Source organism: Ylistrum balloti, unplaced genomic scaffold (genome assembly GCF_031769215.1).
Source record: "Ylistrum balloti isolate Yb309-2 unplaced genomic scaffold, AGI_CSIRO_Ybal_v1 Utg369974, whole genome shotgun sequence".
In the NCBI taxonomy this organism is placed as follows: domain Eukaryota; kingdom Metazoa; phylum Mollusca; class Bivalvia; order Pectinida; family Pectinidae; genus Ylistrum; species Ylistrum balloti.
In genome coordinates this window covers 148,717-160,718 of record NW_026782065.1, presented here as the reverse complement: position 1 = coordinate 160,718, position 12,002 = coordinate 148,717, and the positions used below count along the sequence as shown (strand labels likewise).

Here is a 12,002-nt window from a genome sequence, read left to right as displayed (position 1 = left end):
CTGTCAGTGCAGACGCTTGGAATGAAACCAAAATAATGGCTAGAAACTTGTTGGCATTCGAAAGATTTGGACCAACGCAATATGACGACGAATCGACAGAAAATTTAGTCGAAGACAGTGTTGGTAAGAAGTTAATGCTGTGTTTTTATTCAGCATCAGATGCATTTTTAGGCAACGATTACTAACTTATAATCTTATTTGCCCTTGCCTCGGGGATCGAAAACGACCCAGCTGATCCGAGATGTCAACATTACCATAAATAGCCAGACGTCACCCCAGTTATTGACATCCGTTCGTTATTGCCCTCATATCTTCACATCTGTGTTACACACTCTCCAATGATTACTTACATGGTTAGAAAGAGTGATTGCTATTCAATTTAGGATGTGTCGAATAACAAATTATATTATGATACTGATTAAAGGGGCGGGACGTCCTTAATGAGTACACCCCAGTGAAAAAAATGATTGTCATTGACAGTTTTCTGCTTTTTATTTTATTCAACTGAGTGATGCAGGTCGATGCCCCATTTTCTATCTAACTTTAAGCTTGTTCAAAATTTTTATCAATACTAATATTTTTTCATGGCATTTCCTAAAAGATTATGATGAAGGATTATACATAAAATCAATGATATGAAATAGACATTGCGTGAAAGTGAGTGAATTTTGATCAAGAAAATGCACATTTATGTACAGATTTATAATACATACATGTATCATTTTGATCTTATGTTTATGACTTCACTCAAGTCGTTAAAAAAAAGTCATATAAAAGGAAATTTCATAAACATTGCTTTGTTTGATTTCCCCATGACTGTCAAAGGAGAAAGGATTATTTAATTTTCATCCATCATTAAATTTTGTGCTGATGGCAACGCTTAATGATATATTGTCCAACATTGCAGTTGTTTTCATAATCATGACAGTTTCTAATTCAATTAACCTTAATTCTGTGGCAGATTAGCAAAATGAATGCTTACACCAAAAAGAAAGAATGACATAAAAGAAGATATATCTTTATCATACTCCAACCATTATTGTTGTTTTTGTATACAGACTATGACTTCCTGTACCCCAGAAGTGGTCATCGTGTGGCTGTTGATGAGAAGAACATGTATGTGTTGGGAGGGTACAATCCTCGCTTCTGGGATGTAGAGAATACAGAGGATACCTATTATCCACTTTTTAAAGAGGTATTTTAACCTTTATGATAAAAAGAATTGGTACAATTGGTGCATGTATATACTGATTGTTTTTAAGATCAGCATCTAAATCTTGCTCATTTGTCTCACAAACTCCAGCGTGGATGTTTAATTATGCTAATGAATTTTATTATGATCACTTTTTTACAATTCAAATTAGTTTTCAGATTGATAAAAAATATCCAAAGATTATTGCATATTCTATGCACTGCAAAAGTGTTTTGTTTAGATACTGAAAGTACATGCATGCAGGATTGGAACATCAAAAACAAGTATTAATATATGATAGTTACACGTTTAGAGCAAAATATTGGTTCTACAAGTAAAACAACAAGGATAATAAGGAAGTAATACACGTAATTCCAATTTTAACAATACATGTCTGAAAAGACAAGAGCGTTATATTCTCATCTGCCTGTGGCTTGATGTACATGATATTACATCAGATTTAAAGAAAGAGTCTATATTATAAACTCCTAACTCTTACATCACCTTCTGTTTGATAGATTCAGTAGATACATGTGTACTTGTTTTTCATGTTAACTTGAATTTCACACATAACTGGAAATAACTAGGATTGTGATTACTTAAAATTCTACCAAATGAAAGCTGTAAAATTCACCTGTAATCAGTCCTGGCTTTGCAAAACCTGTATACAAGTTAAAATATGATTATAAATGCAGGCGTTTTGTGTTGTTTCAAAATTTTGATTATATCAAATGTCACTTTTTTTTTACATATAGTAGTAAGATTTCATGGAGCATCACCTAAAATGTGCATGGCCATCTGTCAGGTACACTGACAACTCACAAAACTGAATTTTGAAATTGTATGTAAGATATAAGAAGAAAGAATACTGTTGTTTTGCTATATATGCACATGCAATTAACATTTATGGTATGGCACAATATTAAATTGATAGTATGTGTGATGCTTTCATTGAATGTTCACAAGTGTGTTCTTTTCTGTTAAGCTGTGGCAGTTCAACATTTCTCTGAAGAAATGGACATTATTACAGACAGAAGGAAATATGCCTATAGAGCTGGCATCCCACACTGGTAAGTAACCAGGATTTTATAATTCATTTATAGATCTGTCATCTCACACTCGTAGGTAACCAGGATCTTTAATAAGTTAATTTATAGAACTGACATCCCATGCTGGTGAGTAACCAGGATTTTAAAATTCATTTATAGATCTGTCATCTCATACTCGTAGGTAACCAGGATCTTTAATAAGTTAATTTATAGAACTGACATCCCATGCTGGTTAGTAACCAGGATTTTATAATTCATTTATAGATCTGTCATCTCACACTCGTAGGTAACCAGGATCTTTAATAAGTTAATTTATAGAACTGACATCCCATGCTGGTGAGTAACCAGTGTTTTAAAGTTAATTATAGAACTTACATCCCATGCTGGTGAGTAACCAGGATTTTATAATTCATTTATAGATCTGTCATCTCACACTCGTAGGTAACCAGGATCTTTAATCAGTTAATTTATAGAACTGACATCCCATGCTGGTGAGTAACCAGTGTTTTAAAGTTAATTATAGAACTTACATCCCATGCTGGTGAGTAACCAGGATTTTATAATTCATTTATAGATCTGTCATCTCACACTTGTAGGTAACCAGGATCTTTAATAAGTTAATTTATAGAACTGACATCCCATGCTGGTGAGTAACCAGTGTTTTAAAGTTAATTATAGAACTTACATCCCATGCTGGTGAGTAACCAGGATTTTATAATTCATTTATAGATCTGTCATCTCACACTCGTAGGTAACCAGGATCTTTAATCAGTTAATTTATAGAACTGACATCCCATGCTGGTGAGTAACCAGTGTTTTAAAGTTAATTATAGAACTTACATCCCATGCTGGTGAGTAACCAGGATTTTATAATTCATTTATAGATCTGTCATCTCACACTCGTAGGTAACCAGGATCTTTAATCAGTTAATTTATAGAACTGACATCCCATGCTGGTGAGTAACCAGTGTTTTAAAGTTAATTATAGAACTTACATCCCATGCTGGTGAGTAACCAGGATTTTATAATTCATTTATAGATCTGTCATCTCACACTCGTAGGTAACCAGGATCTTTAATCAGTTAATTTATAGAACTGACATCCCATGCTGGTGAGTAACCAGTGTTTTAAAGTTAATTATAGAACTTACATCCCATGCTGGTGAGTAACCAGGATTTTATAATTCATTTATAGATCTGTCATCTCACACTCGTAGGTAACCAGGATCTTTAATCAGTTAATTTATAGAACTGACATCCCATGCTGGTGAGTAACCAGTGTTTTAAAGTTAATTATAGAACTTACATCCCATGCTGGTGAGTAACCAGGAGATAATAGTTAATCTATAGACCTGGCATCCCACGATGATGAGAAATCAGAATTTGATTGATAATTTCTAGAAGTGACATCCCATGCTGGTGAGTAATCAGGGTTTTATAGTCTATTTATAGAACTGGCATCCCAAACTGGTGAGTAACCAGGGTTTTAAAGATAGTTATAGAACTGACATCCCATGCTGGTGAGTAACCAGGATTCAGTAGTTAAAATATAGACCTGGCATCCCACAATGATGAGAAACAAGGGTTTTATAGATAATTTATAGAACTGACATCCCATGTTTGTGTGTAATCAGGATTTTATAGATAATTTATAGAACTGACATCCCATGTTTGTGTGTAATCAGGATTTTATTGTTAATTTATAGAAATGATGTCATTCACTGTTTAGTAAACAGGATTTTATAGATAATTTATAGAACTGACATCCCATGTTTGTGTGTATTCAGGATTTTATAGATAATTTATAGAACTGACATCCCATGTTTGTGTGTATTCAGGATTTTATAGATAATTTATAGAACTGACATCCCATGTTTGTGTGTAATCAGGATTTTATAGATAATTTATAGAACTGACATCCCATGTTTGTGTGTAATCAGGATTTTATAGATAATTTATAGAACTGACATCCCATGTTTGTGTGTATTCAGGATTTTATAGATAATTTATAGAACTGACATCCCATGTTTGTGTGTAATCAGGATTTTATAGATAATTTATAGAACTGACATCCCATGTTTGTGTGTATTCAGGATTTTATAGATAATTTATAGAACTGACATCCCATGTTTGTGTGTAATCAGGATTTTATAAATAATTTATAGAACTGACATCCCATGTTTGTGTGTAATCAGGATTTTATAGATAATTTATAGAACTGACATCCCATGCTGGTAAGTGTAATCATGGCTTGCAATGTCACTGTTATTCCTTTTCATGATCATCATACTGTTACATAATGTATACTTATGTTCAAAGTATAAAGTGTATTGTTTCAAAAGGTTATGATTAAACTGAGATATATCTTATTGTTGACATAGGTTGCAGTTGCAAGCCTTGGACACTCTTGAATGTGGGCTTGAGGTCTTCAAAAGTCAAGGCTTAGGTCACCTTTATAAAAGTGGAATTATTCACTGTATTTCTAGCATCAGTAGGGAATTTTGTAATGTGAGACTGTTCACTTTCTCTACTTACAGGTATGGCTTTAGGCTCATTTACATAACAAAATCTATATTGTTGAATACCTTTCCATTATAGTTACATCACTGATTTCTTACCAAATATATACAACCAATTAAATTCTCTCCTTCTGCACCATGTTATATCAATTCAGCTGTGAGGTGTGGTCGGAACCTGTTGTGTTTTGGTGGGACAGGTGTACCCTTCGGTGAAAGTAGCAGTAACCAACTACATATCTGTAACCTGGACACACTCAAATGGCGTCAGTTGAATTGTACTGGGGAACATCCACAGAAAAAATATGGCCATGTAAGTTGATGAATCTTTAATAATGTTGGTGAATTCTTTATCATATTGAATGTTTCAACCTTATATCTGGTCATTTATATTTTGGAAAATTCAGTAATAAATAAATTGTTAATTTTACTCTGAATTTGTTTAAATTCTTTACATCTGTTGAATTAAGAAAATTTCGCACCATTCAATGCAAGCACTTTTGAATCTTTCTTTAACAAAATAGACAAGTAGTGTAAGAATTAATCTTATAGACATAGTGACTTATGATCAGAGATGATCTGCCTGTCTGTGATATCATGTAATAGACTTAGTGATTCATGACCAGAGATGATCTGTCTGTGATATCATGTAATAAACTTAGTGATTCATGACCAGAGATGATCTGCCTGTCTGTGATACAATCTAATAGTTTAATCTAAACTGTCTATAGAGTGTGACATTCACCACAGAGATCAAGAAGATGGAGTAGTGTTAACTTTTACTAAAGTGATCAGTAAGATGGAATAGGGTTAACTTACAATATAGGGATCATTTAGATGGAGTAGGGTTAACCTTCACTCTAGGGATCAGTCAGATGGTGTAGGGTTAACTTTAACTATAGGGATCAGTTAGATGGAGTAGGGTTAACCTTCACTATAGGGATCAGTTAGATGGAGTAGGGTTAACCTTCACTATAGGGATCAGTTAGATGGAGTAGGGTTAACCTTCACTATAGGGATCAGTTAGATGGAGTAGGGTTAACCTTCACTATAGGGATCAGTTAGATGGAGTAGGGTTAACCTTCACTATAGGGATCAGTTAGATGGAGTAGGGTTAACCTTCACTATAGGGATCAGTCAGATGGTGTAGGGTTAACCTTCACTATAGGGATCAGTCAGATGGTGTAGGGTTAACCTTCACTATAGGGATCAGTCAGATGGTATATGGTTAACCTTCACTATAGGGATCAGTTAGATGGAGTAGGGTTAACCTTCACTATAGGGATCAGTCAGATGGAGTAGGGTTAACTTTCACTATAGGGATCAGTCAGATGGAGTAGGGTTAACTTTCACTATAGGGATCAGTTAGATGGTGTAGGGTTAACCTTCACTATAGGGATCAGTCAGATGGAGTAGGGTTAACTTTCACTATAGGGATCAGTCAGATGGAGTAGGGTTAACTTTCACTATAGGGATCAGTCAGATGGTGTAGGGTTAACCTTCACTATAGGGATCAGTCAGATGGAGTAGGGTTAACCTTCACTATAGGGATCAGTTAGATGGAGTAGGGTTAACCTTCACTATAGGGATCAGTTAGATGGTGTAGGGTTAACCTTCACTATAGGGATCAGTTAGATGGTGTAGGGTTAACTTTAACTGTAGGGATCAGTTAGATGGAGTAGGGTTAACTTACACTACAGAGAGAAATAATATGGAGTAGGATCAACTTTCTCTATTGGGATCAGAGATTTGTCTAAAAGTGATATAAACCTCTACAGATACATGCTAAAGTTAAAGAAGCATGACCACAGTGACTTGAGTATCTGGGACAGGCAACATCATGTAAACTGCCTGGAGGGAACATGTGTTTACTGGTGTTACAATTCTTACCTGGTTCTTACCTGAGATTAGTACACCTGTAATTACACCTGTGAATAGTTTTGAGATTTACCTGTAGGCTGGGATCATATTGCCCTGTGATGTCAGACTGACAGACAGTTAAAGTGTCAAATAATGTTATACAAATGGTAAAAAGCATTTAGAAAGATTGTCACCTCATCTAATCAACTTGACCCAGTCCATTGATCCAACTTCCAAATGCTATCAACTAATCTGAGATATATAAGTTGTTAAGCAATAGAGCAATATTATCAATAGACTACTTTTATATTAATATCCCTTCCCAAGTTGTATATAAAAAAACAACAAAAACAACAAAAAATAGTTTATCTAATATAAAAGAAAAAAATAGAATTATGTTACTAGATATGAAACTATAGATATATACAAGCAAGCTGTGGATGATGTATGTAGTGATTTTTGTTCAAACCATGTGAAATCTTAGACCTTGCATCATGAGATAGAACAGATGAACAAGGCATTTTTTTCATTTAATTGATATGTGGTGATTGATTTGGAGATTACCATTAGACATCAGTGTAGATGCAATCATTTAATTTGTTTGTTATGAGAACTGTGAACGTTAAGGGATTGTGAAATTATACATTTCTGGTTTTATCATTTAGGGCATCGTGTGGTGCAATAGCAATGTGGTGGAAAATATTTGTGGTTACCACAGGTACATCATTATCAGATGGCTAGGATAGGGTAGTGTTATATGTCATTATAAAGTTAAAAACATGAAGGGTTAGAACATGTGGTTGTAGCAGTAGTGTATTTACCATGTCCAATGACCTATTATTTAACATCATGTAAGTCACAGATGATGTTGTACTGTTTATGGAAGAGAGAAAAAATACTCCTGTTTCTAACTTGGTTAGATAATACATTCTGCAATATGTTTTTCATAGCAGTTTAGTTACAAACATGAAAGCTGACATGATGAGTTTGACCAAAATGTCAAAATATAGCAAGTTATTTGTGTCATTTATGCTAAGGAATAATGTTAAAATGTGTCATTATGTCAAAGAATAATGTTAAAATGTGTCATTACGCCAAAGAATATAACGCTTACGTCTTTAAGACCAATGGATAATGTTAAAATGTGTTATCTATGAAATCAAATGCCCACAAAATATTGCATTTTTGAAAAAACAATGGAAATTAAATATATATGAATTTACAGTACCCATTATTCAATTTATGTATCCTTTAAGAATTTTTAGGTGTACAATATAGTGAACTTTATCATATTTTGTGTTGTAACTTTGCCTCCCTTGCTGGAGACTTGTGTAAAAACTAAAATTTGTTTGGTCAGATGTGTACGGCAAACTTGTGTTGATGTACTTTTAGTCCATGAATGTAGTGGGTCACCACTTGTACATTGTTGGTGGGACGTCAGGTTTTGTATACAACATGGATATTCACCAACTTGACCTACGGACAGCCACATGGACACACATTGAAGCCACCAACCAAAAGTACATGCCTGATAGCAGGTATATGTGTATGATTTTCACATTGTTATTTTACAGTAGAAACAAGTATTTGAATTTGATAGCTTTGTTTAGTAGAAAAAAAACTAAACAAAAAAAAACATGGTATGCAAAAAGGTTTGTATTGATAACACATACTTTTATTAAGGATAGGTCGTCTAGTTAAAAAATCAGGGACGGGGTTTTTTTTCACCAAATATATTTCAGGTAAAGGGAAAAAAAACCAATTGCATCTATCCAACTTGTAATGGTTAAGATAGTAAAATTAAAATTGAAAATCTAACTTGAAAATGTGTAATATTGTATATATTATATTATATTATATTATATTATATTATATTATATATATTATATTATATTATATTATAGATATTGTTTAAATTACTCCTTGACATATTTTGAAATATTTGGTGTTGATTGTGTAGATACAGACACGAGGTGGCCAGTGATGGCACCAGACTTTACCTGTTTGGGGGTGGAACTGCCTTCACCTCATTTGGATTTGACAAGGTACATTGTGAGGTCCTGTTGCCAACTTCCAAGCATTATTCTCAATTACTGAGATGGAATGCATGGCATTTAAGCTGTGTGGATATGTAGAAATGGCGGAAGCATCAATCACCCTGATAGAATGGCTATTGAAGAGTTATTCAATAAGTATATAATATATTTTTCTGTCAATCATGTACCTTAAACATAATGTTATTTAATCATACTTTGTTATTTAAGTTATTGACAAAATTTCATATGGATTTTAAATTTGAATTATATATTGTATTGCTATTTTCATAATTTGAAAATACAGTAATTTAATGAATCATTGTAATATTGAATAATTCAGGTGCCAGCATTCCATTTTGAGAGATGCATGTGGGATGAAATAAAGACAAAGCCAGATGCTAAAAGTGGTAAGTTATTATTAATCAGAGTATACATGAAAAGGGGAGATAACATGTACTGGCCTCTTTGAAAATTCTGGTGTTTATGATGTCCTGTGGTGTTTGTCTTCTGTCTACAATTTGCTTCAATCTTTACCTGCATTATATGGTCAAAGTTACAATGTACTGAGTAACCCCAGTATTATATGTTTTTATCAAACTGAATTCACAAACAGATTAATTAGGACTGTCTATAAGACTTCTGAAAGAAATCTGTTTTTGTCCTTCTGGACTGAGTTTGACTTTGTTATTGGCAGGTTATCCTAAACCAAGGAAATGTCATAGTTGTGTTTATTATGATCAAGGTAAGTGTAGATATTATATATCATTTGTTTTGTATTTGAAATATTTCAAATTAGGTATCTATCAAACGAATTGTTGAACCTCATTAATCCCGAACCTCATTAGTCCCGAACCTCATTAATCCCGAATCCCGAACCTCATTAGTCCTGTACCTCATTAATCCCGAATCCCGAACCTCATTAATCCCGAATCCTGAACCTCATTAATCCCGAATCCCGAACCTCATTAATCCCGAATCCCGAACCTCATTAGTCCCGTACCTCATTAATCCCGAATCCCGAACCTCATTAATCCCGAATCCCGAACCTCATTAGTCCCGTACCTCATTAATCCTGAATCCCGAACCTCATTAATCCCGAACCTCATTAGTCCCGTATCTCATTAGTCCCGTACCTCATTAGTCCCGTACCTCATTAATCCTGAATCCCGAACCTCATTAATCCCGAACCTCATTAGTCTCGTACCTCATTAATCCTGAATCCTGAACCTCATTAATCCCGAACCTCATTAGTCCCGTACCTCATTAGTCCCGTACCTCATTAATCCTGAATCCCGAACCTCATTAATCCCGAACCTCATTAATCCTGAATCCCGAACCTCATTAATCCCGAACCTCATTAGTCCCGTACCTCATTAGTCCCGTACCTCATTAATCCTGAATCCCGAACCTCATTAATCCCGAACCTCATTAGTCCCGTACCTCATTAATCCTGAATCCCGAACCTCATTAATCCCGAACCTCATTAGTCCCGTACCTCATTAATCCTGAATCCCGAACCTCATTAATCCCGAACCTCATTAATCCTGAATCCCGAACCTCATTAATCCCGAACCTCATTAGTCCCGTACCTCATTAATCCTGAATCCCGAACCTCATTAATCCCAAACCTCATTAGTCCCGTACCTCATTAATCCTGAATCCCGAACCTCATTAATCCCGAACCTCATTAATCCTGAATCCCGAACCTCATTAATCCCGAACCTCATTAGACCCGTACCTCATTAATCCTGAATCCCGAACCTCATTAATCCCGAACCTCATTAATCCTGAATCCCGAACCTCATTAATCCCGTACCTCATTAATCCTGAATCCCGAACCTCATTAATCCCGAATCTCATTAGTCCCGTACCTCATTAATCCTGAATCCCGAACCTCATTAATCCCGAACCTCATTAATCCCGAATCCCGAATCTCATTAGTCCCGTACCTCATTAATCCCGAATCCCGAACCTCATTAATCCCGAATCCCGAACCTCATTAATCCCGAATCCCGAACCTCATTAGTCCCGTACCTCATTAATCCTGAATCCCGAACCTCATTAATCCCGAACCTCATTAGTCCCGTACCTCATTAATCCCCGTCAAAATTCCCTCAAACCATCTCTTCATCAAAACTCAAATTTGCTTCGCATGCATCTTCAAGGGTATGTTAACTTGTTTTACTACATAATTATACAGCCAGAAAGAAACGTAAATCTGTAAAATTTTTCAGGAAACTTTTTCTTGGAACAAACCAATTATAAACACCATTAAATTAAAAAAAAAAACATAGAGTTTCACATGTCATTAAGCCATACAATGTTATTTTCAGGAGCTTACATATGTGGAGGGTTTGACTCACACGATATTTTCAGTGATATATGGAGGTTATGTTTGGTGACCTTTACATGGACAAAGCTATCTGCCAGTCTTACTGTACCTGTTTACTTCCATGCAGCTGATGTCACCAAGGTATAAAATTCTATACATTAATCTTCTTAAGTTGAATTAAGTTTTGATGGGTTCAAATGCAACATAACGGTCGAGACTACAGGATTTAGGAGGGGGATTGCTGGGTGCGTTAATCTGAACTGAAATGAACATTTTGTTGAAGATTTTTTCGTCACCATTTTAAGATCATTTCTGATTTTGAGGTAAATGTACTTGATATCTGCTTAGCAATACTTTCATGCAATGTGAAGAACTATTTATGGGCATGTATCGTATAGTTCTAAATCTTTTCTACCTGTCAAAAGCAAAATCTAGTTTTGAAGTTAAGAAGAATGAATGAAATAAGAGATGAACTTTCACTTACAGGAGGGCTGTATGTATGTGTTCGGGGGAGTCACGCGGATTGACAACATCAGGACTAATGCTATACAGAGGATCTGGCTGAAAGTGCCAGCTCTCAGTGAACTTTGTTGGGATTATATGTGTACCAAAATGGACGTTGGAACATTTAAACAAGACAAGAAACACTTACTGAGTCTTGGAGTACCTATGCATTTAGTGGACCGTCTATCATAACAACACGCTCCATGTTGCTACAACCACACATATATAAGTCTTTCATTACACGTTTTGTATACAGGTGATGCTATTTTTTGTTGATGCTACTGGCCTACCTCATGATTTTAGGAAATTTTTATTTGGAGGTGAGAACGTTTTTAAACTGTTCATTAAAATTCAATTTTCACTAGTGGTTTCATCCAGAGAATAAAACTCCGACTGCCAACATGACATTTGAGAGCCTGCCAACTGGGGTGTCAAATATACATACCGGGATAGTGTGAAACAGACTTATCACATTTTAGACACAGATGAGAAAACCTGAGTGAAGTGAAATTTT

General features: G+C 34.9%; 1 protein-coding gene across 1 annotated transcript; it reads left to right on the top strand.

The window, feature by feature from the left end:
* Positions 1-35: 35 nt before the first annotated feature.
* On the top strand, positions 36-11,739 carry LOC132547765 (kelch domain-containing protein 10-like). The gene is made up of 10 exons (XM_060211566.1): positions 36-123; positions 1,059-1,195; positions 2,178-2,262; positions 4,915-5,069; positions 8,009-8,154; positions 8,577-8,661; positions 8,993-9,059; positions 9,347-9,394; positions 10,986-11,125; positions 11,471-11,739. The coding sequence occupies exons 1-10, from the start codon at positions 36-38 to the stop codon at positions 11,678-11,680; spliced, it is 1,161 nt and encodes a 386-aa protein (XP_060067549.1). The 3' UTR covers positions 11,681-11,739.
* The last annotated feature ends 263 nt before the right edge of the window (positions 11,740-12,002 follow it).

What these genes read in the sequence shown, in the direction of transcription:
- LOC132547765 (XM_060211566.1), top strand. Translation starts at nt 36, where the DNA reads ATGGCTAGAAACTTGTTGGCATTCGAAAGATTTGGACCAACGCAATAT. An exon ending in CACAGAAAAAATATGGCCAT is followed by an intron (nt 5,070 to 8,008) that starts GTAAGTTGATGA and finishes ATGTACTTTTAG; the next exon opens with TCCATGAATGTAGTGGGTCA. An exon ending in AAGTACATGCCTGATAGCAG is followed by an intron (nt 8,155 to 8,576) that starts GTATATGTGTAT and finishes TTGATTGTGTAG; the next exon opens with ATACAGACACGAGGTGGCCA.